General features: G+C 39.1%; 1 protein-coding gene across 1 annotated transcript in view; it reads right to left on the bottom strand.

Annotated features, from left to right (window-relative positions):
- Positions 1 to 17905, bottom strand: part of si:dkey-11f4.7 (piezo-type mechanosensitive ion channel component 2) — a 32066-nt gene extending 14161 nt beyond the window's left edge. Inside the window, 28 exon segments of the mRNA XM_051071137.1 lie at positions 1069 to 1234; positions 1354 to 1455; positions 1908 to 2112; positions 2217 to 2417; positions 2983 to 3150; positions 3266 to 3442; positions 3636 to 3662; positions 3664 to 3812; positions 4448 to 4560; positions 4828 to 4860; positions 5081 to 5122; positions 5586 to 5750; positions 5938 to 6086; positions 7323 to 7382; positions 7912 to 8033; positions 8233 to 8341; positions 8987 to 9253; positions 10095 to 10249; positions 10463 to 10595; positions 10782 to 10823; positions 11028 to 11126; positions 11515 to 11692; positions 12058 to 12623; positions 12718 to 12877; positions 13145 to 13190; positions 13358 to 13459; positions 16074 to 16169; positions 17826 to 17905. Coding sequence (XP_050927094.1) covers positions 1069 to 1234; positions 1354 to 1455; positions 1908 to 2112; positions 2217 to 2417; positions 2983 to 3150; positions 3266 to 3442; positions 3636 to 3662; positions 3664 to 3812; positions 4448 to 4560; positions 4828 to 4860; positions 5081 to 5122; positions 5586 to 5750; positions 5938 to 6086; positions 7323 to 7382; positions 7912 to 8033; positions 8233 to 8341; positions 8987 to 9253; positions 10095 to 10249; positions 10463 to 10595; positions 10782 to 10823; positions 11028 to 11126; positions 11515 to 11692; positions 12058 to 12623; positions 12718 to 12877; positions 13145 to 13190; positions 13358 to 13459; positions 16074 to 16169; positions 17826 to 17889 — 3896 coding nt within the window. The 5' untranslated portion in view covers positions 17890 to 17905.
- Positions 17906 to 18599: the final 694 nt, after the last annotated feature.

Below are 18599 nucleotides of genomic sequence, written 5' to 3'. Positions count from 1 at the left end.
TTTCTTGGTGAACAGTAACTTGGTGTGGTTCACCAAGGCTCGCTGTTCCCTCTGTTTCCTCTCTTTCAGTCTTTATGCATCCTCTAGCCATAGCTTCATATATAACATTCAGTCATGTGAGAGGTGAGATAAGTGGCTTCTCATCAAACTCTCTGCGAGAGCAAAGGAGGGTATTTCCTAAATTGTCAAACTATTCCTTTAACACTTGTGTTGGTGAAAGGTTGTTGATTTCTTTTGTTGTTATTTTATTGTTGTAACAGGCTTTTGCCAATTAAATTGATTATTTGATAGAATATCAAAAAACTTGAAAAAATTTAAAATGTCCACGGCAAGTTTTAAAACAAAGGTATTCTAGTTACAAAAAACTGAGGAAAGTAGTAAATCCAACATTCGAGAAGTGGAAAACGAAAACAAATTCATTTTCATCAGTGCGTTGTCCGTGAATATGACTAATGCCAAATGTCCTCTGTGTAAAATTTTGGTTTCACTTTCATGAAGTTGTAGTGAAATATGTTCTGTCAACAGCAAGATGGCAAATGTGGATGAAGGTCTGCAGAAGAAAGTGAGAGAAAACCCATAGACAAAGGCACTACTGTGGAAATGGGAGATGTCCATGAGTGCTTATCCAGCAATTTCAATTTACCAGAACAGCTTTCATGAGTCTGACAACAGGCATAAATTAATGATCTAACTCAACCTCTTAATGCTCCTAAAACGACCACAAAACAGCATGATGGACTTCCAACTCTCCACCTGCAGTTTAACCTACAGAGCAGGAAGCTGTTTATGTTTATAGTTTAGGTTTTTTCCTGCTCTTATTCAGAGTTTATAAATTCACTTTGAAGGTCGTGTGTATCGTGATAAGAAAATAGATCAAACATCAATTAAATTACATATGTTTTGACACTATAGATAGCCATGAAAATTCTAAGACAAGTCTGCGACATAATGGAACTGGGACAAACACTCTAATCTTTAATTTCCTCAAATACTTCTCCAGAAAATGTAAATAGATTAAAAAAAATTAATTAATTAAAAGACCTGAAAAGCTGGGTTAGTATTTCTGACCTGCAGTGAAGGAAGTTATCAACAGGTATGAACTGGTTGAAGGAACAAGGATCCAGACTGCGGCTGATCTCAACGTTGTCTCCAGCCAGCAGTCGCACCGCTGCGCGGTTCTCCTCCTCAAACACCTGCCACTGCAGAGACGAGCACAGCAACAGGAGGTGGTCATCTGCAGAGAGCAGGAGAGAAATGACCTATCTAACCTGAGGAATTACAGAGGAGGAACAGAAGAGTAGAGGAGGAGGAGGAGAGGAGAGAGACAAAGGAAGAAAAGGAAGATAGACTCACAGAATATGAATGAAGGATTGGGTCTCATGGCGAAGTCAGGAAGATAAAACCACTTAATGACATTAGAGGTCAAAGGTTGAGCTGCAGTTCTCCAGGGGTAATCTGAGTAAATAAAATAGAACAGAATAGAACAGCATAGAATGAGACATCTATGCAGTGTTTTGGCAAACAGTGAAATGTTGTGTGAAATAGTGCTGGAACAATTAATCAATCAATCAATTAGTCAGAAAACTAATTGCCAACTTAGTCATTTATTGATCCAAAATGACCAAAAATTCACTAGGTTCCACCTTTTCCAAAGTCAGAATCTGCCGGCTGTTCTCTGTTTTATCTCATTTTAAACTTAATATCTTTTTGAACAAATATAAAACTCTGAGAAACTGTGATGGGTTTTTGACATTTTATAATCCATTAATTGAAAAAATAATTGACAGATTAAATTGCTAATTTAAATAGTTGCAGTCCTAAGGTGTTCATCTGCAGTCTTCTTTTTCTGTTTGTTTTGATGTTGATTTTGACATTTCTCAAACCACAGTTTAGTCAAAATTCCATACCAACACAGAAAGCAGGTGGGATGCCGATGCAGAGCAGGTACTGCAGCACCATGAGCCCCGCTGTAAAGCAGCAGTATTTAGGCCACACCTCTCCAATAGCCTTCCTGCGTCTCCGTGACAAGACAGCCAATAAGGCACAAGAATGGAGCAGGGCATAGAAATCCATCCTCTGACCAATCACGTTGACAGCCACAATTAAACTGATCTAAGAAGTGCATGCATGAGAAAGAAGACAATGTCAGACCTGCTAAACTGTTCAGATACGCATGAACAGACGTGGACACAAACACTTCAGTCCTTAAAAAGTACCTCCAGTCCAAATCTGTAGTAGAAGAAGTTGATGAAGTACTTGATGCAGGGCAGGACGCCATGATCCAGGTGCTGCCTGGTGATGCCCTGGAAGATGATGCTAAACGGTGGGAGCTTCAGATCATTGTGGAGACGGAAGTAGAGCTGATGGCGATGGACTGTCACCTCAAATGCCAGCAGCCCCAGCACCATCAGATGATTCTATGAGAGACATGGAACACAAATAAACTGAACTGGGACATAATTCAAAGGTCCAACTGCCCGGAGACATCCTGAAGTAAGCTCCTACAACGTCAAGTATGGTTATTAATATTAAATAATATTAATAATGTGATTACTATAAGGTTCACAAAAGTTTGGTAATAATGTTAATAACAATGACATTTAATAGCTCTTCATACATTTCTAATTTTGTGTACTATAAAAATATATTGCTTGTCATCATTATAGTAGGGTTAGGACATTTATACAGCATATTTACAGTATTTTATTTTGTAGGCAAGACCAATTAAAACCCCTGGACAACACTGATATATGTCTCTTGAAATAAAACAGGTTTTCCCTGGTCGTAAAGAGCTATTAAAAGTATCTGCAACTGAAGTTGTACCTACAGTAAATGGTGAGTGCATTTAATCCTTGTTGAGTGGACTTCCTATTATTTATATAATGGAATGCAAAGGCAGTTTTGTGTGATGGTTGTGGTTTAAAAGAAATGCAAAAGATATTGAGCTTTTCCTGGGACCAGAGTTGGACAGATGTGTCATACCCTGAGACAGGGGAGGATCCTGCCCTCACACTTGCGCAGCGCTCCACACCAGTAGACAGGGTCTACAGGCTCAATGTAGAGAATAGACCTCCTGAGCAGCTCCACCATGTTCCCTCTCAGCTCCACTTCACCATCATCCATGCTCGAACTGTTGGAAGGTACCAGGCCCTGAGACACAAAAGACTAACGTGTAAGTCGGAAGGTGATGGATAATGGATAAATATGATGGATAAAGCTCGTACTGTTTTTATTTTCTGTCAAACACACAGTTATTCACACTCACAGCTGTGCAGTTGGAGGAGTAATCGAGAGGTTTGATGACTTTGAGCTGGTAAAACATCTTGCACACCACCATGACGCAGGCCCACACAGCAGAGATGCTGGATGCCAAAGGTCGTAACCGTGGGAACGGGAGTGCAAACACCCACAGAACCAGGAAGACTGAGTTCATCAGAGAAACCTGTGAAAATGGAAATCACAATGTTTCTCTTATTTTTCGCTAAAATGTGTGAGTGAACACTGAATTCTATACTTGATGTAAAATATCTGGATAAGTTACAGTGATTATCTTCATTCAATACATTTGCATACATAGACATAACTATACTTTTTCACACATCACCTCGCACTCATGCACAGATCAAACATCCCACCTCCTGCAGTGACACCCAAATGATGCCAGGAGGAAACAATTTTGAGGCTGTGGAGCTCCAGCAGTCTCCAGCTCAGCTCCTGGAACTTGCAGAGTCCTGACAGAGCATGAATGATAAGCAGGCTCGCCCGGTCCACGATCACAACCCACTTGTCCTCAGGACTGCTGGGGACAGTTCCTGGGAGAAAGACAGAAGTGAGGATCCATCAGACATATTTTGAATATCACATCTCTCCTACGGCTGATTAATGGAGAAACAATCATCCCTGATACACTGAGATATCTGTGTAACTAAAGAGAAAAACAAAACCTAGAAGACTGAAAAAATAGCCTTATTTCATGTGAGTATAAATTCATCTAACACTAAACTGTGTCAAACTCTTTTATCAAACAAAACCCACATGCACGTACGCCATCATTTAAATATAGAACTGCTAGAGACTGGAAAAGGTTGATTTACCAAGAAGCAGAACAGTTTCAGATAAAATGTCTGTAACAAATGAGGGAAACACTTCTGTCTCATAGCAGGTCAATGTTATTTTATTTTTTTGATTTGTGGAAAAACCTGTTTAACACAAAAATAAAAATATTAAATTACTACCTAAAATTTATCAACTCATTAACTCATACTCACACTCATAACAAAGTAATGCTTGATGCCACAATATGAATATCATACTTTATGTCTATATAGATAACATATTCTTGTTGTAGGAGAGCCCATCGTTACATAATATCATATCAGTTGTTTCTCTCACTCCTGTCTGACCCAATAAAATGAGACTGGAGAGTCATTTTGTGTCCTGTAGTTACCCTCTTCTGTTGTCTCCTCTTTTTCCTCAGCTCCTCTGTCCAAGGAGCTTTGTAGTCCGATGCTGTCCAGAGTCTCCTGACTTTTCGCAGTTCCCATCTGCTCCTTCACAAGCCTGCAGTACAATAGTGAACATTTCATATTTTTATGCAATTATCAGAAACACCTTAATCAGAGAAACTTTCAAAGACTGAGCAGGAGTACAGTGTCAGGGTCAGGAGAAGTTTTACAGTTTGACGTGTATCTATGCACTGGTTGTAACAGGGTACTTGTCATTATTTCTAAACACATTAATTATATTCCCACTAAGCAAAATATGTAGACACAAATTGTCAGTCATTAGACAAAACAACAAGAATAAAGAGTTGAACAATAGTCTTACCTTTTCTGGAGCTTTTCAATGTTTTCTTTAATGCTGTGGATTAAATTAAAGACAGATGTGTGAACATTTCAGTGAGTATTACTAGTATTAATTCTGTTATTTGTTTTATTATTCTCCTTTTAGGATACACAGGCTTTGAAGACTGATTATGACCACACCAGTAAAGTAATTGTGTCGGGTCTTCACACATTGTCCATGAGTCTGAAATGTGAGTGCAGCGAAACATTAACAGAGGGATAAAATCATCTCTTACATGTCAGATATCATATTGACTGAACTTCGGAGTTCTTCCTCTCTGGGCGGAGAGAAGGACAAACAAGACAAACAGAGATTCAGGGTATGTTTACCAGTCAGCCTGAACTTATTAAGTGTACATACAGTAACCACAGTAAATTTTTATGTTAATATCCCAGAAACATTTTACTTTCATTCATTGGTACAGGTTTATCTGAATAAATCACTACAGTTAATTAATTTATTTACCCTGTATATAAAATCATTTATCAGTCATCATTTATCAAAGTCATTTTTACTTTCACTACAGACATTTTGCCATATTGGTCCTTGAATACTGGCCAAGTATCTATTACTCAGAGTATTCTTTTGTGGTAATTTAGTACTCTTTCTTGACTCACCTTTGACAAAAGTGAGTTTGTGTTTACTTAATATATACATGTGTATATACCTATGTCAGTTGACAGTGGCTCTATTTGAGTTGGATGTCTTTTCCCTTCCTGCACATATAATTCCCAGCTCACCTGGAAGCCTGTCTGACAGGTACATTATCGAGGTCAGTGAGAGTCAGGAAGTCTGCATTGAAGTAATGCAGCTGGAGGATACAGGCCAATAGAAACGCAGCAGGAAGCAGAATACGTGCAAACAGCTCCACCGTTTGGTATTGTTCCAAACCCAAGTCACGAAGACTAGAGAATCAAACAGGAGAAACAACATGAGGCCAACTCTGCTGAAAGATTCTTACAAAATTCAATCAATCAATATTTTTTTTTTTGCCTCATGCTCAAAAAGACCCCTACAACTAACAGTAAAACATTAACTAAATTAGCAACTATTCATAAATTTAGGGGAATATGTGCAGACACAGAAACTCACCCCTCCTCTGACATGCCCATGATCTGTCTGAACAGCCCCGACACACTTCTGAACTGGTACATGTAGATGGCTATCAACACCACCATGGAGTAACCGACCACCACTGCCCAGAACGTTTTCAGGATCCGACGCCACATGTCATAACGGATCTAAAACGGGGGAGAAAACAGACAGAATATATTATCCCTAACATATTAACATATTATTGACCTTAAGATGTTTTAACAACTTATTTTTCTGTTACACTTATTGTAATTAAATTTCTTGTTTACATATTAGCATAAGGATGGCACAGCATGGGCCACATGGTGGTGTAGTGATTAGCACTGATGCCTCACAGAAAGAAGTTTGCATGTTGTCCCTGTGCCTGTGCAGGTTCTCTCCAGCTTCCTCCCACAGTCCAAAGACGTGCAGGTTATGATAACTGGTGATTCAAAATTGCCCGTAGGTGTGAATGTGAGTGTGAGTGGTTGCTTGCCTGTATGTCAGCCCTGTAATAGAGCCAGGGTGTACCTCACATCATGCCCAATGTCAGCTGGGACTGCCTCCAGCGCCCCAACTACCCATAAGGATAAGCAGTATAGACAACTGATGGATGGATTTACTGATGTGTTACTCAAAGAGAACACAGCTCATGAGTTTGCCCCCTTGTAAAGAAGACAAAACACTGCATGTTCATACATAACATTGTAAATAACAGTGTTGCCTTTATTCCTCACATCACACACTGTAAAACAGAAGGGTGTTGCAGATGTTTTCCAAACAGACAAATGGTCCCGTCTTGTCTTACGTCACCTCCACAGCCATTAGGCCTTCCTGTAAGTGCTTGGTGTATTTCTATAAGGTCAGCAGAAACATAAGATGGGCAAAAAATAAATAGGAAAACTGCAACAAAAAACGCCTGTGTGTGTGTTTATGAGTCATTATCAATACTTTCAACTGTAAAATGGTATTGATGAGCCACAGACAGTGTGTTTGGGTGTGTGTTTACGTAAAAGCTAGACCAGTTCTGAACCTTTTCATGCACAAACACCAGCTAAATGATCCATGATGATAATTGAGGAGTCAACACATTACAGTGTAAGATGAACCTGACACTATGGTGGATTTGAGACTTGCGCAACAACATCTAAACTATATAAGCGGATTTCCTCTCCACTTATTCGCCTCTGCCATCTCAATATCAAATTTCCAACATTCACCTACTCAGAACATAAATGTATACATAAAAGTAACATACTATAACATAATTACTACTCAGGATGTCCTCTAAGCTACCACTTCACTGGAGACTGAATAACAACAGTCCTACATCAGGCTGCCACAGACAAAGTGGTGTTCAGCTAGATCACTAACATCACAAACCTGGTGGAAAAATCACTAACCTGATAGAGGACAACACAGAAGAGGAAGAGGACAATGTAGAGGATCTTGTAGACGACCACCTGAGAAGTGAAACATGGTAAAGAGTTAGTTAGGTAAATTTTCAAAATATGATGTGTAAATATGATGCAGTTACTTCAATAGCTTTTATTTTACTAATTTGCTTGACAGGCTGGAGATCTACCAAAGAGTACTGGACTACTAAAATTCCTGCATGCAGATATTTCATATATCTTTTACATATATATATATATATATATATATATATACACACACACACAGGAAATTTAAATCACTGATGAAAAATTTGTTCATGGCAGCAGATGAAATGGTAACAATAAGGCAAAACAAACAAATGCCCATCCCAGCAGGCCTCAGCAGATCAATTCAGACATGCAGCTTATAATGCTGTTTGTATTACAGTGAAATTCAGCATAGTTTCCTGACTTCAAATCAAGCCCACATTACTGCTGTGGGATGTCCTTTAAAATTCATCCAACAGAATAAGTAGCAGTGTTGGGAAATCTGATAAGAAACATGTCAGAAATAAGACATCTCCCACAGTAAATTTTTATGTCTGTCAACTGATACCTTGCCAGAGAAGCTGACCACAAAGAACATGGAGCAGCAAAACAGTATCCAGTATTTCACCAGTGTCCCTTTCACTCCTGAAATCAGCATCGCTACCAGAGGTGATGGCTGACTCTCCTCCACTGATATGGAGAAAACCGAGAGAAAAAAAGACGAGGAAGGAGGGAGGTGAGAAAAGACAGAAAAGGATTAAATGACAGAAGGAGAATTCGATGATAGGATGGTTTTTATGACTACAAAGGTTTTCCATTACTCCAAGCTAAATGTTATTTTCTAAAACAGAAGCCATAAACTTTAGAAAACAATCCAAAAATAAATTACGTGGCTCGACTTTGACTTCATCTAGAGATTCCGCCTTTAAGCTCTGCTCCTCCTGTCTCTCCTTCAGCTGCTGACGAAACATCAACCAAAAGCTGAAGGTGTAGAAAACCTGCAGCACACACAGCTTGTCGTGAGTATAAAACATGTAGTGTACATACACAGTTCTACAAATCTGCAATAACACACTTACGTTGTGAATAATATCTATGTGACAACTGTAATACAGTTTGGTATAAAAACAAGAAGAAGAAGAAGAAGAAAAAGTTCAGTGTCTCTAAAGTTGGCTACCAAAAGTATCAATAACCTATCAATGCATCATTCTCAGTCTCTGGTCTGTGGGTGCGAATGATAAGCAGTGAGGTTTAAATTAAAATGATAAACTGGCAGCTGTGTTAAGAGCTGGTCAATTTCTGTAAACCACAGTGCTTCCTGCAGCAGTTGGCCTTTAAGAATCAAGAATTTAGACTTGTCATTGTAGGAAAAGTTCAGGTGTTACTAATTACATTAATGACAGTGAGAGTGTGCCAGCACGAGCAACACCAGGACTCTGAAACTGAAGCAGTTAAATTGATCAGAACATCCTTAATGTTAGTTTACCTGAGCTGATCCTACTGTGACATATCCTACTGGTTTTTGTCTATGGAAACCATGGACTGTAAACAAGTGAAATGTTTACAGTAGGCTATATTATCTAATTTCGAAGCCAAGAGCTAGTGTAGTTGCATTGCATCATGAAAGTCCTTCTCCACCTCACCTTTGCTCCCAGGTGGACGCAGGGGGCAGGGTGGTAACTGTTCAGGTCGAAGTCCACTATCACGGCCGGGGGCAGACCAGGGTACAGCTCAGCCCGGCTCAGGCGCAGCCCGCTGAGGAAACCAAGCACCACCAGGACGGTGCCGTAGATGGCCAGGAACGGAGCAGACATCATGGCGTACCGCCGTCGGTCTCTCATCATCCAAATTATACAGGACCACACCAGCATGGCAAAAGTCAGCCAGTTGTTGTAGGTGATACTCCACACCTAAAGACACACATTATGGATATCGATACACTATTACCTCATGCACTGAGATGTGCCAGTGAATGCCAGTTATTATTAAAGCTAATTACCGTTGTGCTGTTTTTACTGACCGTTACTACTACAATTCTTGCTAAACATTCAAAAAAATATAACTTTAACACGATGTCTGCGATGTTATCACCTAATTCACTGGATATTTGTTCAGTCAATGTCAGCTAGTTAGCTACACTAACAAACATGTCGAAAATAATAAAGACATCGTTTAAACTTCTCTCAGTCAGCTAGTGCAACTAGCTAACCGTGACCGTATGTTAAATTAGCTTGCTGTTAACTTGGACTTAACTGTTGACAGTTGATCAAAGAAAATTCATCCCCAACTATTCTGATAACTAAATAATCATTTAAGTCATTTTCAAGGAAAATGCAAAACATTTATCTGGTTCCAGGTCATTTTATATAGTTGTAAGTCGCATATCTTTTGGGGTTTGAGCTGTCAGATAAAAATAAGCAATTCAGAGATGTTTGACTATGGATGCAGGGGAACTGTGATGTTCACTTTTTGCTATAATCAACTAAAAGATAATCTGCACATTAACAGCTGTAAGAAAGAATTGCAAGTCACATTGACTTTGACAGTTAGGTTTTCTGAGTATTTTATACTGCTGTATTTTCTATCTGAATCTTCCTTATCTACCTTACTTTGTATAAATTCTGTGCTAACCTATGGTACACCAGTAATTTTTCTCTGTGATCGCACAAGATGTGATTGAAGTTAGGTTTGCTACAAGACTTGCCACACCAACTCAAAACCTTCATAAATGAATATTAGTGTGCACTTTACCATCATGATGATAAGGGCGCTGACATAGCTGTGTTTTTGCACCAGCCGTCCAAAGATGACTAGACCGCTTGGACCTGAGGGGGGAGGCAAGGTCTCTGTCTGACTTTGTGGAGCCTCCTCACTCCTCTCCTCTATGTCTTCTTCGCTTTCGGTCTCTACCACAAGGAAGAGACAAAGGAAGGGATGAAATGAGAGAGCTTACTAAACAGGTCAAACAAAATTAGGCTGATGACACTGAAAAAGTCTACTGCACAAGTCAAATACCTGATGATTTGACAGATTGCTGAAGTATTGCTGAAGTTTCAGGACCCTACACAGATAGCTGTAGTTATTGAGGTCATATATTTAAAAAATTTGAGTGTGATTACCATGTGATGGCGAGTCCTTGTCTTCATACTGTGGTGGAAGGACACAGTTTGTGTAACCCGTCCCTCCTAACAGAGATCCCACATCATTTCTGTGGAGATCTTGCCAGGAATTGCTTGCCATTAAGATCATTGGCTGGAGAAAGAGAGCACATCCTACTGAAAGTTTAGGTCTGACACGTTCATATAGGTGACACCAAAAAACAAGGTGATAGCCACTAATGCTTTGTAAATGAGTGCACCCTACTCCCAAAATTTGATTGATCTATCTGTAAGAAAGTGATTAATCTTGAAAACAATATCTATGAATAAAAAGGCTTACCTCATCAGGGAGATAGGTTTCTTCATCTGTACTGCTCAAAAGCTGAAAAAAGAAAATCTTGGGTTGGTTGTGTCTTTTGAAATGCTGACATTTGCCGTTTAGCTGATGCTGTGATCATGATGAATAAACAATCCCCAACATAACAACCAGGACAATGGTCAGAGCCAAAAACATAAACAGTATTCCTGTAACACTATAATTAAGGAGCAAGAAAAATGTCCATGTTTGTAATGTTGTCCATGTTACCTCCTGCTTATCTCCTGAGATGTAGATGACCCTGGAAAAGCTTGGAGGAGCATCTGGACTTTCTATTGGACTCTCACATTCCTCACCATCAACAGTATCCTGAGAAGCACAGTAACCATGAAAAGCTTGTCGTGTAAGTTAATACCATCTTAATAGTTAATAGGTAAATAATAGATAAATAAGTAGTTGATGAGCCTGCATGCAGGGGTCATTTTCATAGTGCAGTAGCAGTGTGGCACCAATAGGAGCTGTGTATAGTAGTAGCACAAGTTGTCGCAGCACTAATAATTTAATTTACCAAAAGCGGCAGTTGTCATAGTAGCAGCAGTAAAGTAGTGACTAGTCTATGTAGTGTATGTGCAACTTAATATAAAATACCTTGTGAAGCACACACCTCACATACACTCAACAGCTAATGTCTGTTTCTGAATATAATTCCCCTGACATACATGGGTGTACACACATGTATACACACACACACACACACACACACACAAACCTCCTCTGTGATGTGGACCCATTTGTGCAGCAGAGCCACCAGTGTGTAGTACAGCAGCAGCAGAACCAAAGGGTTGGTGAAGTCAGGCCAGCTTACATGTGGGTGCAGACCAAGACTGTGCCGGTCTGAAGCATTGGTTCTGATCACACCTGTCATACCGAACAGTCTGTGCAGAGGGATGAATGAGTAGGACGAAGATGGAAGGTATGTAAGGAGAGAGGGTGGGAGAGAGAGTTAGACTTAAGAGAGAAACATGCAGGTCATTAATGAGAGAAAATAAATCTTTTCTTGACTGGCAATTATATTAATTGAAGATAAATTAAAGCATTTTCAGCTTACTGTTAAAAGGGTGCAAGTCAAAGATTTCACAAAATGTTTTAGTGCAAGGTGTAAAAATTGACAGAAACAGAAAACTAGAAGCTGATCACTTTTATTTGTGTGAAACGTGAAACTGCTCATACCTCATATTTATAAAAACACCAGATCAGTCCACTAAGTTAGTCTAATCCTACTTCATAATCACTTTTGTACCTGGCATAGACATCTTCTGGTGGTACTAGCTGCTGGGACAGGGGCAGCTGGTAGAGGTACAGAGCCAACAGGTGTCCCCCGCTGAAGATGGCCATCATCACACACATGGAGCTAAAGAGGAGCAAGCTAATGGAGCGGCTGAACACCCACCACCATACTAGTCCAAGAAATGCCCCAAAATACACACCTGAGGTGAGGGAGGGCAGTGTGATGCCTGCACACATACACCCACACACACACACACACACACACCACAGTGTGACAAGGCAAAAGAGGGAAATCAAAGTGACAAAATGTATGGACACTGTAAAACTGTGATACACCTGCATGCACACCAGCTGCTGTAGTGTACCTGCCAGCCCCAGCAGTAAGGTGACCACCACTTTCCCTGCTGTGTTCATGATTGTTGACAGCAGCAGCCTCAGTCCAGCTGCAAACACTATCAGCTTCTGGACAAACTGGGGTGGACCTGTCTGAACCGGCACCGTAGTCTCATCTGAGCTGTCAAATGACGAGTCCTCTGTGTCACTTCCTCCCTCAGACTCAGTTTCAGAGGTCTCCACTTCCTGCCAGACCCATGAAATAATCAGATTGATCATCACTGCACAGGTGTTAATGTAGCATGATTGTATAGCAGTTGATGAGTGTGTCTGCAGTTACCTCAGGGGCAGAAGGGGGTATTCCATTTTCATGGAGACTGACTTGGGGTACAGGGCGCAGTAGCTTCTTGCAAAGCCTCAGCACAAAAAAGGAAGAAAAGACAAGACCCACGTCTGGAGCTAGAAGACGCACAACATTCCCTGCATCCACCGAGCTGAATCTGCAAACACACGAGCATTATGTTTAATCTTCTCTGATCTACCAGATAGGTATTAAAATCTTTTTACTGGGGCTTGCTTGGGATGAGTTATTCATCACAATAAACAATTAATTGTTATTTTTTTGGTCAGCATTATGTTGCTGGTGTTGTTCTACCATGCAACAACAACGGGTAAGGAAGATGTTATTCAAAGTTTTTTGATATAAAATCATTCTCTTTGAAAATATATAATTCCAAATTGTAAAAAAGGCAAATGTGCAGCCATACCTTACGATGCCCACATGGTAGAGGAAGTCTTCCCAGTATCCGCTAACTGTTCAAAAATACATGGTGATCAAAGCTATGTTTTTAGTTCCTTAACGTTATACATTTATATGTGACAACAGTCATTTGTCACAGCTTACAATGTGTGAATTTCTTTGTCGAACCTGGTGACATTTTATTTTACCAAGCTCTCTAATGTCATAAGTTTGCTTTTACCATGAGGAGGGATGTAGGCGAAGGGGATCTGCATGAAGCACTGCAGGGTAAGAAAGATCAAACTGGTATAGATGATAAGCCGCAGGAACTGCCCTGTGTTACCTATAGAAAGCAGCAAACAGTGACAGGAATCAGGAGGAAACAAACATGAAAGTGAACAAAGAAATTTCAAAGTCATGTCATCGATAAATTCTGATTTCATGTGAAGTAGAGGTATTTTTTAATTGTTAAATAATTATTCTTTTTTTCCTAAAAATATATTCATCAGCTCAGAGAGACAACACCACCGTAGTTCTATCTGAGATCTGATTGCACACACATACACACACATACATACACACACAATAACTGATGGATCCCCAACTTCTCTCCAAAACATTTTTCAGTAGAACATTGTCACCTAGATACTTTTAAAGTGAACTGGTTCTGTCTGTATCAGAGCTCTGTTACTGATCAATAAGCCAGCTCAAGTGAGATATGTGAGTCTGGGCATCCAAGTGCATTCTAGTTATGGAATATTTAAACTAAAGTTTCTTATAAAGTGACCAAATATTCCTCTAAAACGATCCAGGACCAAAGTCAGTCAGTGCAGGTCCTCAGATGAAGTGATGCCACACACACCACTTTTTCACTTCGATGAATGGCAGTCACTGAATGTTAAAGCCGGTACAGAAGTTTCCTAAGGTGAAGTTCTTCTAGGGGACACTGAAGATGATGAAGGAGAAAAACTCTTAAGATCTCTTTAATAATACAGAGTCAGTAAATTTAATCTTCAATTCACCGGCTTTAATTTGAGTCTTGATATTCATTCTGAAAGTTGTTTTACAATTAAGTCGATGTCAAGGCTTACAGAGGCGAACATTTAGGTTTGTGACTGACATGTATTGGATTGTATCACAGGTAGAGTTAGTGGTTTTTGCCTCGACCCCTGGTGGATTTTATTGTTACTCCTGTAGAAGGGCATGTGGAAATCAGGAGGTAACTGCACCAGCTGCTTGAAATTTCAAGGTGTTTGCAAAATGGAGATTTACACATCACAAAAATAAAATGGGCTGCGCTTAGGTTTGAGATATTGTTTGTCTGCAACTGTTCTGTTGCTTTAGTGATGAGTGACCTCCCTTTACATAATTGATTGCCTCTGATTGATCAGCGATACTCATTTTCCTAGAAACTGATTTAGTTTAATTAGACTCTCAAACAACTAAGAATAAGCATAAAAGCATAAACTTTGATTTGGTAAAATAATAAATTACCTCTGTCTTTGGTAGATGGCACTTATCCAGACAAGCTGGATAAAAATCTCAATTTCTCTGTGCCATACATTAATTAGATTTCATTAAAGATAAGGATTGAATGTTGAAAATGTAAATGCAAATACAATGAATTTGGTGGTTTTCAAATAAATGCACCAGTTCATAATCTCAGAGTTCAACACTTGTAATAAAAAGAATGGCAATACAAAAGCATTAACAGCTGATGTGGCTCAACATTAGCTGAGCTGGCAAATGTGCTATTGATGTTCAGGATTTTTTACTAAAAGCTTTGTTTCACTTGAACCTCTCTGCTTCCCAATAAGACAGCTACATAATCACATACATATACAGTATACACACTAGTAGAGGTGGACGCACAAAAACCCATGAAGCAAATGCACATGCACACACAGGATGTACACACACTTGACCACTTAGCCCAAAGAGAGCGAGCTCATATTAGGGAGATGAAGATAACTGTGGGACCTGTGAAGCTTTCAAAGACAGGCTGAAAAGCAAACAGGTTTTAGATGGAGGGATGGAAAGGGAATGAAAGAAAAATTGCTGTCACAATGCTGACATCACATCTTTTAATTCCTCACTGTAATTACCAGGCTATGTATAATTGATTTGACTGTTCCGACCACATCCCCTTTACAAAGTACTTTGAGGGAGGGGTGCAGATACTTTAATTCATCAGAATGTAGTGATCAATATAGAGAAAGCACATGCACGCGCACACACATGCAGCAGGAACACACATACACACCTTTTGTCTTACTTAAAATAATCTCCCGTGTTTTGTCTCTACTCTGGCTTATTTTTCTTCACATCAAACTTTGACAACAATTAAAACTCATCATTTTTCTCACCTCAGAAAGTAATAAATGGGGAGCAAGATAACACGGAAATGCATTTTGGTGTTTTGTACTGTGTCGTGTTTATCTACAGATTCTTTACACACGAAAGCACATATGTGCATACGTGCACAAAAGATAATAGAAAACAAATGTATTTTTACCACTGAGTATTAGTCAAATGCAGAACAGACAGTGCTGTGCAAAATATGCACAACCTTGATTTTAATATAAAATCTTCCCAATTAAATGCTTACTGTACATACAATATTAAATAATTAAACAACACTTAAAACAACATTAAAGCTTTTATTTATATTACTTTAACAGTGAGGCAAAATATCATTTTTCTTTTTAAGAATTTTTTGTACATGATAGAATGGTCTAAATTGAATGTGACCGTGTTGAACTGCAGACACAAATGACTGAAAATGGGGGAACTACAATGAATTTCAAGCCCAGCATTTAGTATAGATGTTTGTATGAGCAGTTTCCTGCTTTGTAACTCTGTAATCTGCAAAATTATACATTTTGGAAAAAATGGGTCAAACAAAAAATGTGTAAAATCATAAATGTGATGTCATTTGTCTTTTGAGCCACTCTCACCTTTCATGGTGACCAGGCTGGGGTTCGGCAGCAGCGGTAAGACAAGCAGAAACAGGAAATACACCACTGACAGACCATTGTAGCGGAACGAAGAAGCTGAGGTGCAGAGGAGAAAATAATATACATACTTCATCTGTTTGATAGGCACAGTTTTAATTAACTCTATTAACCTCAGAAATCTGACTGTGAAATTGTTTATCACCTTTTATTTTTAAATCTTTTTCACAAAAAGGTCTCACAAACAGAAAACTAAAACAAAGAAATGCAAAAGTTTTAAAATTTTCACAGAATCCCTAAAACACAAAGTGATATGCCTTAACCTTTTTAAAAAGTGAAACCTATACTAAGAGAGAAATTTCAGGTGACATACTGTAATGTTCTGAAAGCTACATAAGATTTTCATATTGTCACCATACAAGTCACCCGGTTGAACAAGTGGACATAAGAAAATTCTTACTGACAAGGGAAAATTGTACTTTCATTGTACATCATCCCTATTGTCCATGAAAATGTACAAATTTTCAGGCTGTATTATATATATGTAGATTCTGCATTTATTCTGTATGAGTTTGGTCCAGCCTCTTGTATTTTGACTGACATACATGTTTTTGTTTTTTTATAACTGTACTATTACATCAAATGGAAAATTCTTGACGTCCTCATGTTTATATTGTTAATATTTAATATTTTCCCCGTAATTCAATCCTTTCCTTCTAGCTCAACATTTTTAAAGTTGTGTGAGACTGAACAGTGCTTGGTTTTAGGAAAGCTCATCTTCTTACTCTGGTGAATAAAGAACAGGAAAGGCAGAGGATACCTTTATCCATTCATCTCAACAACATCACATTAACAGCAACCTATGTCCGAGGGTCTGAAAACACATAGCAGCAAATTATCACCATCTACCTTAGCACTTAGTGAGAAAATTCACTTTGTAACATCATACACAGGCGTCAAACTAAGAATTTTGCAGCACATACGGACAAGCACAGACTTCACATTGTGTATAAGCCAACAGTTAAACTGTTCATTTCACTATTCAATCACAGATACAGAAATCCTGTTGAGGTAAATCTGTTTCTGTCCGAACACATTGCTTCTTGCAAAATGCTGGTTCAGTAGCACCACTCAAGACCCAACTCATGTATCATAAGATATGAATGCACCTAATAGAAAGCCAAATTAATCTATGAGACTGAATTGATGTTGTGCAGTTCCTCTGGTCAGTAACTCCAGCTCATTCAAACTCCACCTTCAATTTAACCTGTGTCCACCAATGGGAGGAATTATAACCTATTTAATAATATAAACCCAACGCTGATGAAGGAATAAAGGCCACCACAGAAAGCAATTTGTGGGAAAAGAATTAAAGACCAATTGGCCGTAGGGGCAATAGCCCCTACAAATGACACCCTGACCAATTGGCCGACAGAAGAAATAGTAAGACTCAGATTTATTAAAGGTCTTAAGATGGTCTGTGGACCATAGCTTCTGTCTATTCAAAACCACAAATATTTAATGTCAGGCATTTTCTGAAGTATTTGAGATGGAACAGAGACAGGCCAACTAGTCTGCTATTAGACAAAGATCTGGGGCACAAACACGTGTTTTCTTTTTTGTGTTTACTCTGTTGCCCTGAGCTTTTAAGCAGTTTGTAAAACACTTAATTATGCTGTACTCAAAAGGTTTAATGCAAATCATTAGATTTAGTTGGTTTTTTCTTTGCATATAAATAATCAGACATCAACTCACCAGCCAGCAGGAGCAGTGGTAGTAATAAGTTATAGAGCATCCCAACCACGAGGTCCCCTGCCATGTCTCCTTCTCTGTGTCAGAGACACACACACAGCTACCTCAGATATCACCCTCCAGATCTCTGCACAAATAAGTAGATGTCTTAGCAATGTGGAGGGAAACTCCAATCCTCTCACACATTTCTCTGAAGAAAATGTATGCAGCCTCGGTCAAAGCATCCTCCAATACAGGAGTGAAAAGACAGGAAAGATATTTTGAGTCCAACTCACTCAAACTATAACAAAAAAGATATATTGTCAGTCCTGAGACGAGCAGCACTGTGAAGAATTAGAGGAGAGAGAGTGAGAGAAGAATCTTGATTTAAAACTGTGTGAAGAAGATGACTCCCTCTGCTCTTTGCTTGTGTTTCTGTCACACCCTCCCTTCCCTCCCTCACCTCTCTCACTCTCTTTGTCTCTCTCCCAGACATAATGGGTTGTAACCCAGCATCTCCGTTACTATGCTCATATTGAAGCTAATCTCACTCAGGAGAATATCCCCATATTATTACATGAAAAAACATGCCTCCACCAATACATAAAACCAGACAAACAAACTGCAGCAACTTAGAAAAACCATGATATTTCACGCAATATTATGATGACTTGGATTGACTGTGCAAAGTCTTTGTTGAAAGTTGTGTATGTTTCTGCATGTGCTTGCAGGCATTTTGCCTCCATCCACAAATTATGTTGAAACCACAGTCTGAATTCTTTATATGTGAAACCCAGA

Source organism: Lates calcarifer, linkage group LG6, assembly GCF_001640805.2.
Source record: "Lates calcarifer isolate ASB-BC8 linkage group LG6, TLL_Latcal_v3, whole genome shotgun sequence".
In the NCBI taxonomy this organism is placed as follows: Eukaryota; Metazoa; Chordata; class Actinopteri; family Centropomidae; genus Lates; species Lates calcarifer.
Note: the sequence above shows the minus strand (reverse complement) of the source record. Positions and strands in the feature narration are given on the sequence as shown.